General features: G+C 39.3%; 1 protein-coding gene across 1 annotated transcript in view; it reads left to right on the plus strand.

The window, feature by feature from the left end:
• The window catches only part of DPYD (dihydropyrimidine dehydrogenase), a 339,310-nt gene extending 323,648 nt beyond the window's left edge, over window positions 1–15,662 (plus strand). The window contains exons 21-23 of the mRNA XM_053985511.1: window positions 2,081–2,224; window positions 11,437–11,577; window positions 14,240–15,662. Of these exons, the coding sequence (XP_053841486.1) occupies window positions 2,081–2,224; window positions 11,437–11,577; window positions 14,240–14,410 (456 nt within the window). The 3' untranslated portion in view covers window positions 14,411–15,662. The remainder of the gene's footprint in view (window positions 1–2,080; window positions 2,225–11,436; window positions 11,578–14,239) is intronic.
• Window positions 15,663–17,640: the final 1,978 nt, after the last annotated feature.

Raw genomic sequence — 17,640 nt, forward strand, 5'->3', positions numbered from 1 at the left:
TTGTCATCAGGACTCCTGCCCTCTCAAACCAAAGTTGTTGGCATCAGCACATAAATTATGGAGAGGAAATAGTTCCTCAGTGACACAGCTACTACTTATTCATAGCCAAAAATATATTTCTAATTGATTCAGCCTAGGAGACATACAAGAACACTTTTTATCAAAATTTGTAATTTTTTAGAATTCTGCAAAAAGTTTTAGGTTTTCTAAAAGTCATATAGAGAATTGAGTTTATGTGTGTGTGCTTTAGAGCCCATTCATTCGATTGGAATTAGACAAATTCTTCCTTCTACCCATTTTGCTGTTTAAAATAATTCGGCTTTTGCTGCTTTATTTGACTTCAGTATGTAAGGCCACCACCTCATTGCTGTTTGCTGGAATTCTCAAAGCCTGATTTTAAGATGTCCTAGAACATTTCATGTCCAGCAACTGCACAGAAAGGAAAGTCTGATGCCTGCAAGGAAGTCTTGAACATGACATGGTGGAGCAAAGTTCCCATTGAACAGACAAAATAAGAGCACTCTGCCAGCGGGCAAACTCAGACTACCTGTACACTGGGAACACAGGGGATCTGCAGCACCCCCAGTCCTGCCTTGCTGCTGCCCAGACTGTGGCTGTGACCCAGAGCAGGGTTCAGTCCCAGCCTGCAGGAGGCACCTCTGGAGAGCTCCTGGACGTGGTGAGGCTGGAGCTGACTTGCTATTAAAAATGTGTTGAGACCACAAACCAAATCTTGGAAGCAGGGGAGCAATTTCAAGGACGTCACCCTCTGGCTATATGCTCAGAGTACCCAAAACCCACCAGCCAAGGAAGCTTCTGTTTGTCATAGGAAGAAGCCTGAGGTGCCAAGGCTGGGTATTGTGACTGACAGAGATCATTGAGGAATTTTTCTCCTAAGGATTAGCAGAAAAGCAGGGTAACCTCTTCTGGATTTACTTCGTTTTAAAAAATAATAATTTGTAAATTTTTAAATAATCTGGGGTTTAAAATTCACATTGAAATTCCCTCTTAAAAAATTGATAAGCACAGCAGTACTGTATCTTGTTCGATATGCTCTTTGAGGTTGTATTATTAGCGTGAATTAATGCCAGCAGCTGCTCAGGCTATGTATCCCCTGTTACTACCTGCTGCTTTCTGCAGTACTGCTGTAGTTTCTGAACAGGCTTGAGTTAGGTGGATAAAATACTTCTGCAGAATAAGGAACTAGTTTCAGGGGAGGAAGGACATAGTATATTGCATCAAGCAAAAGTCAATTTTTCTACTAGTTTGTGCTCACCTAAATCTGTGATCGTGGCACAATACAGTTGTCAATATCTCTTCCAGGTAAGCAAAAGGATTTTTTTTTGTTCAGGAAGATGAGTGTTTTAGGAAATCTGATCCAGCTGTTTCGTGTTCTTGGGTGAGACATGAGTTTTGCAATTCAGTGAAATCTTCCTCTGGAGTTTGCTTAATTGGGTTCAAGGACTAAATGTTGCAGAAAAGATTGCAAGTGGGACGTAGAGGAAAATTAGGAGATTATAATGTGTTTCAGTTAATTTGGTGTTTGTTAGCCTTACTTTGACAGGTCAAAAAAGCCTTCTGTTATCAGACTGCCAAATACATGTTTGTAAGCTTTAAAAGTATCTATTGATTTATTCAGATATTGATACAAATAATCTTAAATACTGGTGGAATCCTTCTAAGTAAACTGATAATTTTATAATACCTTTCCACATAGTATAAAATGAAACAGAAATAAAGTTAGCATTTGAATTATTTAACATGATACATTTTATATATAAGCAAGTATGCAATGGGGAAATAGACTGTTGGATTCTGACCTGCAATTCAGCTATTTTTCTACTGTGAGATATTAATATTTTAATATTCAGTATCTATTTCCAAGTCAGATCCCAGTGTTCATATTTGATTTTTATTCACTTCTCACTCTGGTGCAGTCTTACTGATTTCAATTTCAGCTTCCTGAGTAAGAAGCAAGTTGTAGTCAACATGGACTCAAGGTCTCACCCTTGGGATCAGACTCATCTTTTTGCTACACCCACTTACTAAGCATAATCATGTTTACTGATTTTTGTTTCAGAAACTGCCCAGTTTTGGGCCTTACCTGGAGCAACGCAAAAAGATAATAGCTGAGAACAAGATAAAACTGAAGGCACAGAACATGGCTGCTGAGCTTCCTGAGAAAAAACACTTTGTTCCGAAGAAACCCATTCCAGCAATCAAGGTAACAAAAATACATGCATAAGAAGTGATAGGCAGTTGACATGCACAGTCATTTCTAGCAGTTTGAGTTGGTTATTACTGCTTTTAAGCTTGTTAGAGGACATCAAAGACAACTCTTTATGCAGACTTTCTAGCTTTTAACCAAAATCGATGGGAAATGATTTGTGATGTATGTGTACAGGTATTTCCCTAATGTCATTTTTCAGAATGAAGATATTCAGGCAATGGAACAGTAGTTGCAGATCAAGCAGGGGTGATGCCTTGAAGAACAAAGCAGAACTGTTTAGAATTTCTTTCAGTTTGAATGCTGCAGTATGAGCTGCTTTGCATGATACCTTTTGATTACATGCACTGGGCTAAGTGCCTCCATCCCTCACGTGGGATCGATGGCAAAGGCTGGTGTTCAGTACATATTAAAGCTGTGTCATAGGTTTAGAGATTGAACTTTTAAAGCTGGAGAATGTTTGTCTAAGTAGCTGATCCACTGTCTACCATGAGTAAATGTCAAGATAAAAATAAAACCTGTGACCCCTATCTACTGCATAATCCATACATTGAAGCTTTTCCCTTCCCTTAGGTAGTCAATAAATATCAATAAAATGAAACGGCATGAGCTAGTTATTCTAGGTGTTCACTTTAGAGCTTACTTAAACATCAAGTCTGAATAGGAAAAATAATTTTTTTTAAAATCAGGATTCTCATGGAGACCATTTATAAAGCAATATGAAAATTATATCTGTTGACCTTGTTGACTGTCTTCTTCATATATGGAAGAATATCAGATATCTACATGAGCAGACGCGTAAGAATTCTTGAAAAAAACAAGGCCAAACATAAAATAGAACATGAGCTGTAGCTCAGAAAACCATATAATTTCCAAGAGAATTTTGCAGTTTACTGATACATCCAGTATTCCAAGCTAACTGGTGGGATGGCCTGTCCTCTTGTGCTGAGGTTCTCTTACATATATATATATATATATATATATATATATATACAAAAAGTTCCAAAGAACAGCAATCTACTCTTTTTTCCTCACTATGATGAGCATTTTCAAAGCCTGCTTGACCTCAGAGGTTTCATGGTTCTGTTCTCCTTGCAGGAAGAGTATTGATGTAGGGAAAAAAGAGAAAGAAGAAGCAACAGCCAATAACCGCATTTTCAATGAGATGGCTTGCTTCTGAAAACAGCAGAAAACCAAAAAACTGGTAACCATTCAAAAGCAAGTAAACTGAATGAAGAGAAAAGTTTAGCAAGAGGGAAAAACAGACATGAAGACCTGGGAAAAAAATATCAAAAAAATTGAGGTCAATAATTTATTATGCCTAACGCCAAGTAGAAAAGTAAACAAAGATCCAAGTAGTAGGAGATAAATTAAAACAAAGAAAAGAGAGCCCGTTGCAGAAGAAGAGGAAAACTAATTCCTCCCAAACACCAACATTTGTTTACACAGATATTGAATACTTCTGAGTGGTGTCTGAGGAGCTTCTCAGCCACAGAAATCAGGGTCTCATCTTCCTCACCCTGAAGCTCTTACAAGAAGACAGGCATTGCCAAAGCTGACTCCTGGCAGTATTTCAGTCTGACCAGCTCTTTGGAAGGGAATGTTCTCACCGTAATGACAAAACCAGCAGCCAGAGGTGTTGCATTGGGTTTGCATGGCAAGCTTTGATAGAGGTCAGGCTGCAGGGGTGGCTTCTGTGAGAAGCTGCTGGAAGCTCCCCAGGGCCTGACAGAGCCACTGGCAGCCAGCTGCAGGACAGACCCTCCGCTTCTGTTGCTAACACTGGAATGACTGCGTATTCCACATCATGGCTGATTAACTGGAACAACAGCACTACAGCGGTGGCAGCGCCTCTCAGATAATGTCTTTTAAAAGGGGGAAAAGACAGCAATTTCAGTCACAGGGAGGAGTGAGAATATAGCCTCTTCAGGGATCTGCCTGATAGAGAACTATGAAATAAAGCACTGGAGGGAAGAGAGGCCCAAGTAAACTGGTAATGTCCAAGAATCACCTCTTCCAAGCTTAGGAGTGATGCACCCCAACAAAGAGGAGATCAGGGAAAAATTCCCAGAGGCCTGCAGAGCTGTACAGAAGCTCCTGGACAAATAGACACAGCAGAGTAGCCCTCAGAGGGTGACCAAGGTGATCAAACAGCAGGAGCACCTTTCTTATGTAGACGGACTGAGAGACTTGTGGTTGTTCATCCTGAAAAAGAGAGGCTCTGGGGGCACTCTAGACACCATGCTTGTACGTAAAGGAGAAGATAGTTTCCCTTGAAAGAGCTATGACCCCTGCATTGTCTGGTTGTATTTTTGGGGGGTTGCTACAAATTTCCTGATGCCTTCCCAAAATTTTCTCATCCATCTAATTGGCTCTTGGGCTGGTGATATGTAAATTCCAGCACTTATATAAATTCTACATCCTGTCAAATTGCCATTTATTTGTTAATTTAAAACCCCTCTGTGATTATCCAAAACTTAATTTAATTTTGGATGTCTTTTCCCATGGCTTTTCTCTTTATTTTCTCTATTTTTCAATATTAATTGAAACTGCATATTTTGATATTTGGCAGAGTTGTTTATTCTTTTCTCACTTGTCTGTAATATTAGAAATTGTGCTCTATGTGGGTATGTGCCCTGGATCTTTTCTTTTCAGTTGCAGTTTTGTACATCCCACAGATGTATTTGCCTACCTCAGGTTGCCTCCTTATTGTTTTAATTTCTTTCTTTATATGATCCTGTGTTTTTCTTCCTAATAATTTAGTTCTTTGTCCTTTGGGGCCTATACCACAATATTCAGTCACCATTTATCTGCTTACTTTATTTCCTCCTTTTTTTTTATTCCAGAAGCCTTGCTGTAGAGATTGTTTGGTAGCTCAAACATTCTGGCATAGCTCTCTTAGCTAGGGCATGACATGCTGTTCCACCTGCTGGAAAAATATCCACAGAGATCCTCAAGCTTAAGTTCCTTTTGTTTGAGATTTTTTTCACCCTTGTTGGTACAGATACATTTACATGGTCTTTTGCACATACATATATATATGCAAGTCTTTTTTTGCTGGTATAAGTACCTGTCTAAAAGCCAGAACTGCAGGAGGCATTAGCCACATTTAGTCCAGTGCTGTGATAAATCTCTAAAAGCCTCTTGGGAAGTGAGGAATATTGAAGTAAGGACAGCTCTATTTTGCACCATTTGGATCCTTCCTAGCATGTATCTGTGTGTTCAACATGAGTAGTTTTACCTTGTGCTTGCCTGCCTGGAAAAGACCATATTGCAATCTTCATCATAAATGTGGAGATGTTACATATTTCAGGTGGAACTATGCATGTGTCTCCCCTAATTTATGGAACTCTAAGGCTGCTTCTCCCAAATATATACTCAAACATGAATCACAGAAATAATCCCCCCTGCAATAGCCCATAATGGTCTCGTCTCTTCTCTTCTCTTCTCTTCTCTTCTCTTCTCTTCTCTTCTCTTCTCTTCTCTTCTCTTCTCTTCTCTTCTCTTCTCTTCTCTTCTCTTCTCTTCTCTTCTCTTCTCTTCTCTTCTCTTCTCTTCTCTTCTCTTCTTTTCGTCACCTCAGAGAATATTTTCATTATATATAGTGGTTAAGTAAATTTTAGTCTTTAGATATGGGGAGAAATCCTAGAAATCCAAAGTTCCTCTTTCCCTCCCCACTCTGAATGTGGCAGGTCTGCCTCAAGTGGCTCAGCAATGTAACAGAATAGAAAAAAATAATTTCAGTTGGAAGGGACCGACAGTGACCATCTAGTCCAACTGCCTGACCACTTCAGGACTGACCAAAAGATAAAGCATGTTGTTAAGGGCATTTGTCCAAATGTCTCTTAAACACTGACAGGCTTTGACCACCTCTCAGGGAAACCTATTCCAGTGCATGACCAACCTCTCAGTAAAGAAATGCTTTCTACTGTCCACTGTGAACCTCCCCTGGCACAGCTTTGAACCATTCCTACACGTCCTATCACTGAATACCAGGGAGAAGAGATCACCAGCTCTCTCTTCATTTCCCCCACCCAGGAAGTTGTAGAGGGCAAACTACAAACTAGACAAGCCCAAAGTCCTTTGCTGCTCCTCATTCCAGCCCTTTCCCCAGCTTTGTTGCCCTGCTCTGGATGCATTCAAGTACCTTCACATGTTTCTGAAGTGGTGGGGCCCAGAGCTGCAGGCAGTCTGCCAGGTGAGGCCCGGGCAGTGCTGCACACAGTGGGATGCTCGCCTCTTTTGGCCAGCTGTGTCATGTTTGCTGCAGCACCCCCAGATCCCTTCCTGCAGAGCTGCTCTGGTTTTATTTCTGCCTGGTGTTACTCTCTCCTTAGTGCACAATCTGGCATTTAGACTTGTTAAATTTCATCCCATTAATCATTGCCCAGTGCTCCGGGGCACTCTGCTTCTGTTGGTAACACTGGAATGACTGCGTATTGCACATCATGGCTGATTAATTGGAACAACAGCACTACAGTAGTTATGGGGGCTAGTTTGTTCGCCTCTGATCAGGACAGTTCCATGAGCTGTCAGTGGTGTCTCCTACCCTGTTTTCTCTTGCAGCTTTCTTTAATCTAGAATATATCTGTTGGCAAGATCAGCAAAAGTTAGTTACTTTGATAAGCTGCTTGTCGAACTGCATTTTTTCACTGTGATAGTACCTGTTCTTCTAGTTTTATAAAATACCTACAAATTCCTTGGATTTTAATTTAGTTTAAATGAAAACTTGTATCAGCTCTACAGTCTTCTGGTTCAAAGCTTTTCCTGAAACACACTCAAGCATATTAAACAACATCATAGCTAAACCAGAAAATTGAGACACTTTGTTCTGCTAATACTTTACCTTTTCTGAACATTGATCACTGTATTCCAGCCCTTTATTTTTTGCTCTATTTAGCCACTTCATGGCTATTTAATTTTGGAGCTCTCTTGTGTCATAGGCCTCTGTCAGAGGTCTTGTAAAACATTAAAATTACGGGGTTTTTGGTTTTTTAAGAGGGATTTTTTTGAATTTGTTACTTCACAATTTTCGTAAAGAAATGTGATCAATACAAGAAGCATAATTTTCATTATAGAAACTATATAGAATTGTGTCACAAAGCTTCATTTAAGTGGACAACATTCACAGGCAAGTAGTGTGATTTTTTGTGATTGTCCTGTGTTCAGCCAGTAACTGGACTCCATGATATGGGTCCCTTCCAGCTCAGGATATTGTATGATACGGTATGATTCTATGATTTGAATTATTTTCTAAGGCCCACTTTAGCTAGTATTGCAGCTGTTATACTGAAAATAAGGCTTAGATGTCCCTAAATCTCAGAGTACCTTTAGTAGCCTTTTTTAAGTATTGGCAAAGTGTCTGTAATCTTTCAAGAAAAGTTAGCTTTATATATATATATATATATATATTTTTTTTTTTTTTTAAGCTACTTTACTGTAAATTGACCTTGGTCATGTACCCTCATATTCTGGTAACTTTTTTATTCTTTAATCCATAGTTTTATTTCTAATGTTTCTTCTTTTCATCCCTCGCTCTCTGACTATGCCTCACCTTTATTGCCAAAAAAGATCAGGTGGAAGGCAGGTACTTCCCTAATGTGTGTTCCCTTTGAGTTGCTTTATGGCATGCACTACCTGCACTGAGTATGGCTTTCTAATCAGAGGCCTGTGATGTTCATCATCTCTAGAACACAGCATGGGCTTTTACAAAAGCATCTGCATAAAGATGGACACAGCAGGTCTACAAGGACCAGAGCTGAACCATGAATTGTATTTACAAATAGAGGTTTACTAATATGATGACTACTGAAAAGCTAATCATCATAAAATGGTTGATACATTAACATAAAATGCACCTATTGTAGAATTGCAAAATTAATATCCTGCTGAACAGATCTTCTCCTTGTGTATACTCAAACCCACATCTGTTTAGCTTTGTGACAAAAAGAATTTTTTTTCTTTATTCATTAGTAACATAAAACTAATGGATTCTGCTCTGATTCTCTCCATAGCAACTGAATTCCCTGACAGTTCCAGTTGCAGGACTACATTCCTTTCCCAGTTTTTTCAGTTATGTTGAGAAGAGGAGGAGAGCACAGCAGTAATCAAAGAGAGTACTTTAGGTCTCTGCTGTCCCAAAGGTGCAAATTTAACTTCCAATTTTGGTTTTTTTTTTTTGGGATTGTTTTGTTTTGTTTTGTTTTGTTTTTAAATTGCTGCTGCTAATGCATAAGCCAGAAAGAACACAGCTTGACTTTCAGAACCTAGCTTCTGTTTGCAGGTCTGGCAGTTGGCAAAAAAAAAAAAAAAAAAAAAAAAAAAAAAAAAAAAAAAAAAAAAAAAAATTAATCTGTAAATAGTGCAAATTTGATCCAGAGGCCATTGAGATATAGTAAGTGTGGAATCCCATAGTGCCATTTTAGACAGTTGCTTTTTGAGTGAAACTGCTTTAAACAGTGAAAGCTGATTATTTCTTGCTGCACTGTTTATTTTGTTCCAAGCATTTATGATTTGAGAAAAGAAGAAGCTCTGAGATGCTGTAAAAGAGTGCACCTGCAGAATATCTTTTAAGTACCATTGCTTTTTTAGCCAATAATGTCTTGAAACTTTGCAAATGAATAAATATACAGTCTTTGCTTGAGAGAAAGAAGAGAATAAAAGACACAACACCAATGAGTGTAAATGAGTAGTAAATCTTTGACACAGTCTTTTGAAATCACTTTCAGGCCTCTAAAGTGCCATCATGCTCCCTATTTGGGATTCTAAGTTCCCAAAAGTGTATTTTTGTGAGCTGTGAGAAGTGAGACTTGGTTAAAAATGCAGAAATCACCATGCCTTATGCATTGTTTTTGTTATTCCCTTTGTAAGTTTGTAGCTAGAAAAATCAATTTTGATCATGTTGTTTCAAGCAACCATTTCCTGAGCTATTTAAATAGCTACCCTAAACCTTGGACTGTCTCCCCCATCTTCTCCAGCTGTTTCCCTGGAAGGGCATTAACCACTTCACTCATTTCCCATTTAAAAAGCCTTTTCTAATTTCTAGCTTTGAATTTATCCATGGCTGGCTGACAATCGTGTGTTCTTGTGCCAACATCTTCATTTAACTTAAATAGCCCTTTTTCCTCCCTGATGTATATATATAGACATTATATTCCTGCTCTGCCATCAGCTTCCTAGGCTAAACATCTTGTAAGGTTCTTTTTGTCTTCTCTCATAAAGCAAGACACTCCATTCCACAGTTACTGGAGTAGTACATCTCTGTAACCCACTTGAGCTCTGCAGGTTTTCTTAACATCCAAAGAATATTTAAAGAATATGAATGTGAATCCAGAACCTCCCTGAGAAAATTACCTACGCTTTTTACACATATGGTTTTTTAGACTGAAAAGCTCTTCACTATCAGGAATCTCCCCCTGTTTATCCTTTTGCAACATGGGCAGGCAGTGGAAAGCTACTCAATTTTATCTTGTGCAGGTTTTACATAATTTCTTTCAATTCTTGAGCACACAGCTCATCACTTGTAGGCGAAATGGATTTGTGGCAGTGGAATGTTTGAGGGCTGTATACACACAAGAGAGGCTCAAGGATACTTAGTGTTGCTGAGGCCAGCAGATCACACAAAAACACATGTATTTTGAAACCTCTAGCAGGTTAAAAATTCAAGGCTTGTCAACAGACAAGCCTACATGAGAGTTGAAACAAACTGGAGCTGAAGTCTACCACAACAGTATTTCAGCTGACACAGAAGACTGCAGACACCTGAAAACTGCTGTAAATCCAGTAAAACCATGAATGTTTCTGATTAAGAACTGGAAATGAAAATATGGAGGTGTAAGCAGTTCCTAGGAGATCACATTTGATTTAGTTACTGTAGTTCATCAGTGGAGTAAAGGGCACAGTAAAGGGATTCTTGTTCAAGCATGGTTCTAGTAAAATGCATTAGCTGAAACACTTTCATAGTAGTTAATTGACCTTTTACAGTAGTTTAAGCAAACAGATTTTACTTCAAATTTGCAGTGATTTTGGGCAATGCACAAAATCAGCTTGCACAGTTCGAGTGATGAGTGTTAACTCATTAAGCTGTGATAACTTGCTCACAGTCATCTGTCCACACTCATCATGCTGCCTTTAGCAATGTGCCATAGCTGTTTTATGCTGAAAGAGCATTAATGTTCTCTGCATGTTGCTGAGAAGAACTGGAAGGCTTTTAGTATTGCATGAATGCAACCAAGGTATTTCACATGGCAGCAACTATGGGGTTTGGCAGAGAGAAAACATTTGAGTGTTTTTGGAACAAGGAAACAGTACAATTTGCCAGTCTTTCTTCCTGGGCATAGGATTTTTTTTTAATTTTCTAGCTCAACAGTCACTAGGAGAAGCTTCACACATCCTAATACTGCATCCAGTGAACAAAGAAATTTGTCTCTGCATAAAGATAGGATTGTACAAGTGCTGAAGACCAGGTAGACCTCATTCTTTCAGAAAGTAGTGCTGGGTTTCCAAGTTCTTAGCAGACTATGAAGATAAGGTTGGACTCATTTCTGCATTTAATTTATGTAGCAGAGCTTTCCTTTTTGGTGTACGCTCTGCTGGCATACGCCTTTTGCAGCACTGATGTGTAAGGTTGATGCAGCAAGTTCCTATTTGTGAAGTTAACAGATCTTGCAGGATTAGACCCAGAGCTTACTTCTGTGCAGTATTTGTAATAAATTTATGATCATGTCATTTTTGCACCTTGCTAAAGAGAGAAGAGCTATTATTGTTCTCTCTCAGTTTTTTTTCTTTCCTTGCTGTGAGTTCTTAAATCTGTGCTAGTGAGAAATGACCAAAGATGATCTGATTAGATCATGTCATTCCCATTGATATTCCAGTTTGTTCCTTGAAGTTTCACCCAATCACAGCAAAACAATAGCACGTGCAAAATCAAGTACTAAATGTGTAACCTATTTGTAGAACGTGTTTGTACACAATGTATACTTGTAGTACTGCCTACATTCAAAATGTGCCTGTATGGAAAATGCTTTGTATTTTACAGGGGGTATGAAGGTCAGCCATTTGGAAATTTATAAGAAAAATCCTAAATCTCATCAAAATGCACGGCCAAATCTTCCTCTTCCTAGTTGAAGTACTAGAGAGTGCTCCAGTGCAGCTGTAGAGACTGCCTAGGTATCTTATAAACGAGTCAATAACTTTTTTTTCCCCCCTAGGATGTAATTGGAAAAGCACTGCAGTATATTGGAACATATGGTGATCTGTGCAACACAGAGCAAGTTGTGGCTCTGATTGATGAGGAAATGTGTATCAACTGTGGCAAATGCTACATGACCTGTAATGATTCTGGCTACCAGGTAAGAGCACAGCTGTAATTAGCAGAAAGGCACAATGAGTTATCTTTCTGCTGCTGGGAAGAAAGAATTCACCTTCTGTTAATGAGCAGGTGGTAAAAACAGATGCCTAAAATGTTGAATTCAAAGCCCATCATGCTCCCAGGCTCTGGCTCACAAGCCATGCCGGAACACGGCTGGTCCTGCGAGGCTGCACAGACCACGTCACTGTCACAGGGCCCTGACTGCAACTGGGATCCTTTTTAAGGGGAAGGAATTAAGAAGCCCCAGGTTGAATGGCAGAAAATGTAGCTCCTGATGGTTTTCAGGTTCATGAGGGAGAAAGGGAAGAACACATCCCTTCCCACCAAGGGGATGTGGGGAGACATGGGCTGGTCTTATTGCCAAATGCTTTTTAAGAAACCCAGGTCTTGTTCCCTCAGAGTAACCAAACTAACTCAGGTTTCAGGCAGATAGGGTTTTGTTTTGATCTTGATTGAGTTACAAATCCTTTCTCCAGGATAACTGCCAGGGTTTTTTGAGCAGCAAGGTTGAAGCTTGCAGAAATCACTGTGACCAGAAAATGGCCCAATTTTGAGCTGAGGATCCTGTTTGCAGCAAAGTATTTCTCTGATTGCTCAATATGGTAGCAAGTTGTATGAAATATATCAGCATGTCTAGGTGCAATTCCATGCCATGTGCACTGGAGCTGATGGACTGGTCTGCAGTAAAAAAGACAGTACAGGAGAAAGAAAATCAAAATATGGTCTAGCATAACTTTCATAGAATCCAATATGCAGCAAGCAGTAATTTCTACATGGGTGTTTCCATACATCTTAGTCTGAGAAGAGCTTGTCGAAAATAAATACTTTAATTGAGCACTGAGTGTCCTCTGGATACCCTGAGTTTTTGTTTGCCTTGAATTCAGTCTAACCAATAATAGGTCTGATGACTTGAACTACATAAAGTCACAGAAAGAAGTCTTCCATTGCAAATCAACTGCATTTGAAACAAGTATGTCAGAGCAAAGGATTTTTACCATTGATACAAGAAAATTAATGGTGTTTTTTTCCAAAAATAGATTACTACAGTAGCCTTTTAACTGTCTAAATTTCTTAGTGACATTGCAATCTTCACCTTTTCCCTTACATCAGATTTATCAGGAGACTTATATTTTTCATATAACCCTTAGAGAGCATAAGATTGGATTTAGATTTAGTAAATTTTATTTTCTGTAACTGGAAATAAAAATCAGCACCAAAAGAACCAAAGTTTAAACTCCCATTAGGTTTTCTAAGCACAAAAGAAAAATGCTTTTTCCTTATTTAATTAAGGAAATTGAAAAGAAATTAATTGAACAGAATTGCACAGGAATTCTTAATTGCAAATAAATCAACAACAACCCCCCTCACCTTCAAAACAGCATCTGCTTTATGCTTCCCTTTGTTTCAGAAATATCCATGCTGCTCTACACAGCTGTCACCTTGCATGACTCCAACAGAAAAGCTTCCCTTAATTTAAAGTCAGCTCTGTAGTCCTGACTTCCTCTCCCTCTTTGAACTCCCTTTCAAGATGTGCATTGTTGTTAGGGAGAGAGAAAGAAAGGAGTCCTCCTTAAATACTCACGAGCCAGAGCTCTCTTTGTGCCCAAGCTAAAGTAAAACTCAGAGATCCAGAGCAGTTACTACAGACTTTGTGCCCTTGCTGGTTGCTACAGCAACTTCTGCGCCTTCCTAGCACTGAAACCCCAAATGCCTCAAATCTGCCTTAGGAGCCAACCTGCAGCAGCACCAGTACTTCCCATCACCTCCCTGCCTCTCCCAGAAGCTGACAGTGGTCAGGGAGATTTCCTAAGGCTCTGCTTGTTTGCCAGAGTTCAACTTTCAGGCCTGATTTTCCCTCCTAAACTCTTCAAAGTGGATATTCAGTGTTTCTGGTGCTTTTTAAAATTTTTTACTTTTCTAGTCTTGCTTCTTAGATATTGACAGTTTGCAGTTGCATGAAGCTTTTGTTTTTGCTTTTAATTGCCATTTCCATTATAACCAGGAGCTTATATCATTGAGACTGCAACTGTTATTTCACATTCAAATACACTTATCACACTAATTGGTAATGAGGATTCACTGCATGGAACGTGAGAACTAAAGCAAGCTCTGCCTGCCCCAAACTCTGATATTCCTTTCAAAGATTTGCAAAGAAAAGTAATCACACGAGGCACAATAAGCTGTGTTTTTCTCTGCTGTTTATTAAATTAGATTGTTTATGCTGTGTTGAAAAGTCAAAAGAATGCCTTGTGATGGGCATTGTGCTGAAGCTGTACTGGTGTGGTCTGGTGTCTCCTCTAAACCAGTTACCCCAGCACATTGGTACCTTAGGAAATACTTCCTTTACATCAAGGAGAAATACCCTCTGGGAGTTTAAATATTGTGGTGCAAACTCCTCCTTTTGTAACCAGCCCCTGTGGCCCGTGAGCTTTTCCAAGGTGTAATTTGGCCCACCTCTCTAATTTCAGTGTCTGGAGAGGGGGTTTTTTGTTCCCTGCCAGTGGAACAGTTGCTATAGCTGCAGTGCAGAATCACACCAAGATGTCTCCAAGTGTTGCAGCGCAGGAAATGCAGACGCTAGAATGGGAGCAATTCTGACCTTCCCGGTGCGTGACATCAATAATGTTTATTCCTGGTTGCAGGCTATCCAGTTTGATCCCGAAACCCACCTGCCCACGGTTACTGACAGCTGTACAGGCTGCACCCTGTGTCTCAGCGTGTGCCCTGTCATCGACTGCATCCGCATGGTTTCCAGGACAACCCCCTACGAGCCCAGGCGCGGGCTGCCCTTGGCCGTGAACCCGGCGCGCTGAGCCGCCCGGCCCACGGCTGAGGGGAGCTTTACCCTGCTTTGATGCAATTGATTCGCTTTCTAATTAGTCCTTGCAAATCTACTCCTATAAAAAAATGTTATACTGATAGATGGTACACTGATCACTGCTTTCCAATTACTATTTTTGCAACATTTAAGTTTTGAAATTACAGAAAGGTGGTCGTGGCTGTCAGTTGTCCACTATTTGAAGTGTAACTTTCTTGTTACAATTCATGCTGTGATTTCAAAACTTCTCTATAGACTCTTTAATCTCTGTGTATTTTCTGGCTGGAAATATAATTAAGAAAGCATTTTTAATGAACTACAAATCAATGTACAAGCTAACTGTTTTCAAGGAGAGCATTTTGTAATTAAACATTACATTTAGTTTTAAAAGAGTTTCTTAGAAGATGTAATTAACTACATAGCATGCAAACAAAGCAATGTGGCTTCTATTTTTCTATAGACAGAAATGAAAGGGAGTTTAAAATAGGATTTAAGAACTGGATTAATCACTTTCAACTACTACAACATATGGTAGTGTATTTTTATAATCCTTTCTAATTCTTTTTCACACTAGTCACTTTATAGAATAAATTTGCTTTGCACTGACACATGCTGGACTCTTCAGATCTGTCTGTTGCATGGGTGGTTTGATCATTACTTTCCCCCCTCAGTGAACAATTATAACATCTCTGCAAACAGTTAAAATGGCTTATTAGGAAGTCCAGGTTGTGTTTCAGGATTCTGAGAAGCAACAACATTTTTTGCTCCAAGCTCATCCTCTAAATAACTTTTTAATTGTGCCAATTAATGTTCCAGAATGTACACGTTTCAGGTCAGAGATCTGATTGCATGCAAACGGACTACACACCCTGCAGGCTGTGTTTGCCAAACACAGACACACAGGGTAAACTGGCAAGGTGATTTCTCCCAGTGTTGTGTATAGTTCTAGCAGTTTCACAGCCAAAAATAACTAAACTACAGATTCATCTGTCTTACTAAACAGTATCTCGATTTTAATCCATTTTTCACTCACAGTAGGAACTTTCTAATGTGAACATATTGCTGTCTGCTTTACTCCACTTAAGAATATAAAGACTTTAGTTTCATAACAATAATAAATGATCTATCAGTTCAATTTCTTATACCATATATTGTGAGCAGCAAAAGCTTTGATTAAAAAGATATCCTGGCTTTTGTTTCTTGATTTATGAATTGAACACTGAATTATAAATAAATGTTGAAACCAACTTGGGTTTGTTTGTGATTTTTCTTTTTGCATTTACTAAACAGATTTTCTTTGTAGAGACTTGTCAGCTGGTGTTTCATAATCTCTAAGATTCACTCCAGGAACCATTAATGAGTTAACTCACATGTACATTGTTCCATTGATTGCCTAGAGTGCAGAATATATCATGCTCTTTGCCCCTCTCTGGCACCTCTTTGTCTGCCTTTGACTTGCCTTCCTTTGCCTTCATTCCTCACACACACAATGTAAATTTGAACACTTTCAAGTGTCATTTCATTTAGTGTCCTTGCTCCACCAACACTGTTTTGCTGGTGCTTAGGGCTTGCTTGGCAGGCTCAAGTCCACTAACAGTTTTCTCTTTGTATTTTAATTTTCCTATTTATCCCTGTGGATTTTTCAGACTCAGGTGAAACAGGAACAGACAGTCATACTGCTTAGAAAATATTTGCTTGCAACTTCTTTAAAGCTCCTAGTCTTGCAGTAGTTTCTTATCTTACATGAGCTACTGTGGACTCACAGGAAGAACAAGTTGTTTTGTGAATGTTGGTGACAAAGTTTGGAGAGTCTCTGCATGTACTGCTTGTCCCTCTGGTGAGGAACTGCCTAAGAAGCAGCATGCCCTTGAGTGGGGCAGAAAAAGACATCAAAATCAGATGGTCTGAAAATAACATTTTATCTTCTCAGACAGCAGATGCAAGGAAAGGTAGCTGTCTTCTCCCAGGCTGTTACCATGTACTTCTTATTCTACATCCTGCTTACCACGAGCCCTGTGGGTGAGAGGTGCTGTGTCACCTGTGGCTGAGCAGGGCAGCCTCTGCAGGTCTTCTGTTCCTGCATCCCCAGACCCAATTATCTTACTGTCCTGAAGGTATCACATCTGGTAGTGTGGTTTCTTTGAAATACAGACAATGCCAAGAGACCTAATTTAAGTATCTAAGCACAGGTACCTGATGAATGTAGCAGCAAAATCAGAGCTTTTCCAGGAATATTCAGTAGTCACAGGACATTCAGTATTCCGCAGTGGCTATAAAGTAATCTTTGGAGAGGTAAAGGCATTCTTTGTGAATCATGACTATAATTTGTTTACTAAAGAAGGAATAATGTTATAGAGGCCTCTTTCTTACTACCCACCCTCTGCCCCACTCTTGTTCTGTCAACTCAGTTAACAGCTTCAGGAAATGCATTCCCAAATGCATTTGTTTCTAACTCTGACAGTCAGCAATAAATCTGTGTGTTGCAGGATCTCGGAGAAATAGCCACATTTAGGTCTCCTGCAGGAATGTCTTAAGTCATCAGGGTAAGGCAAGGTGTAAACAGGCAGGGGAGAGAGCCACAAAGGACATATTCCTGAGGTTTATGTTTTTCCATTGGTCTTGGGGAATCATCCCATTTAAGAGCCAAGGAAACAAATCAGAAAAATCTGGTCTGGTCTGCAAATTCTGTAGCCAGTTATTAAAAAAGAGATATTAATTTTCAAAGTGTAAGAGGTTCCAAATTAAGCTCATATATTTCAGTGATTTAGTTGCACATTTAAGGAATTATGTATTATTAAAGACATGAGGTTGACATCCTCCAACCCTAGCCCTTGCAGTTTTTAGACATGTTGTGCTATTGATTATTATTATTATAAAATACTGTGAACTATATTGGACAAATTAAATTAGATAGAAGTGCCATAGCTCATCCTCCAGTAGCACATTCTTATTCATATCATATTCCTCAACAGGAAATGCTCCCCATGTTTAGTGGATGCTCTGCAGGCCAAAAATTACTTGAAAAAGCTGCCAAATGTGCTTGTGTGAATCCCAAAGCACCCATGTTCATTGGAAAAAAGAGATGTTTTGCTTCGCTAGCAGACTACACAGGCAGTTTGGGTTTTGGCCTCTAGGATGAACTGACATAGTATTTCCAAGGCACTGGACTAGCAACATTAATAGACACATTTAAAAATCACACAGGATTTTTAAAGTACATAAGTT

The sequence above is a fragment of the Vidua macroura genome, chromosome 9, assembly GCF_024509145.1.
Source record: "Vidua macroura isolate BioBank_ID:100142 chromosome 9, ASM2450914v1, whole genome shotgun sequence".
NCBI classification, from domain to species: domain Eukaryota; kingdom Metazoa; phylum Chordata; class Aves; order Passeriformes; family Viduidae; genus Vidua; species Vidua macroura.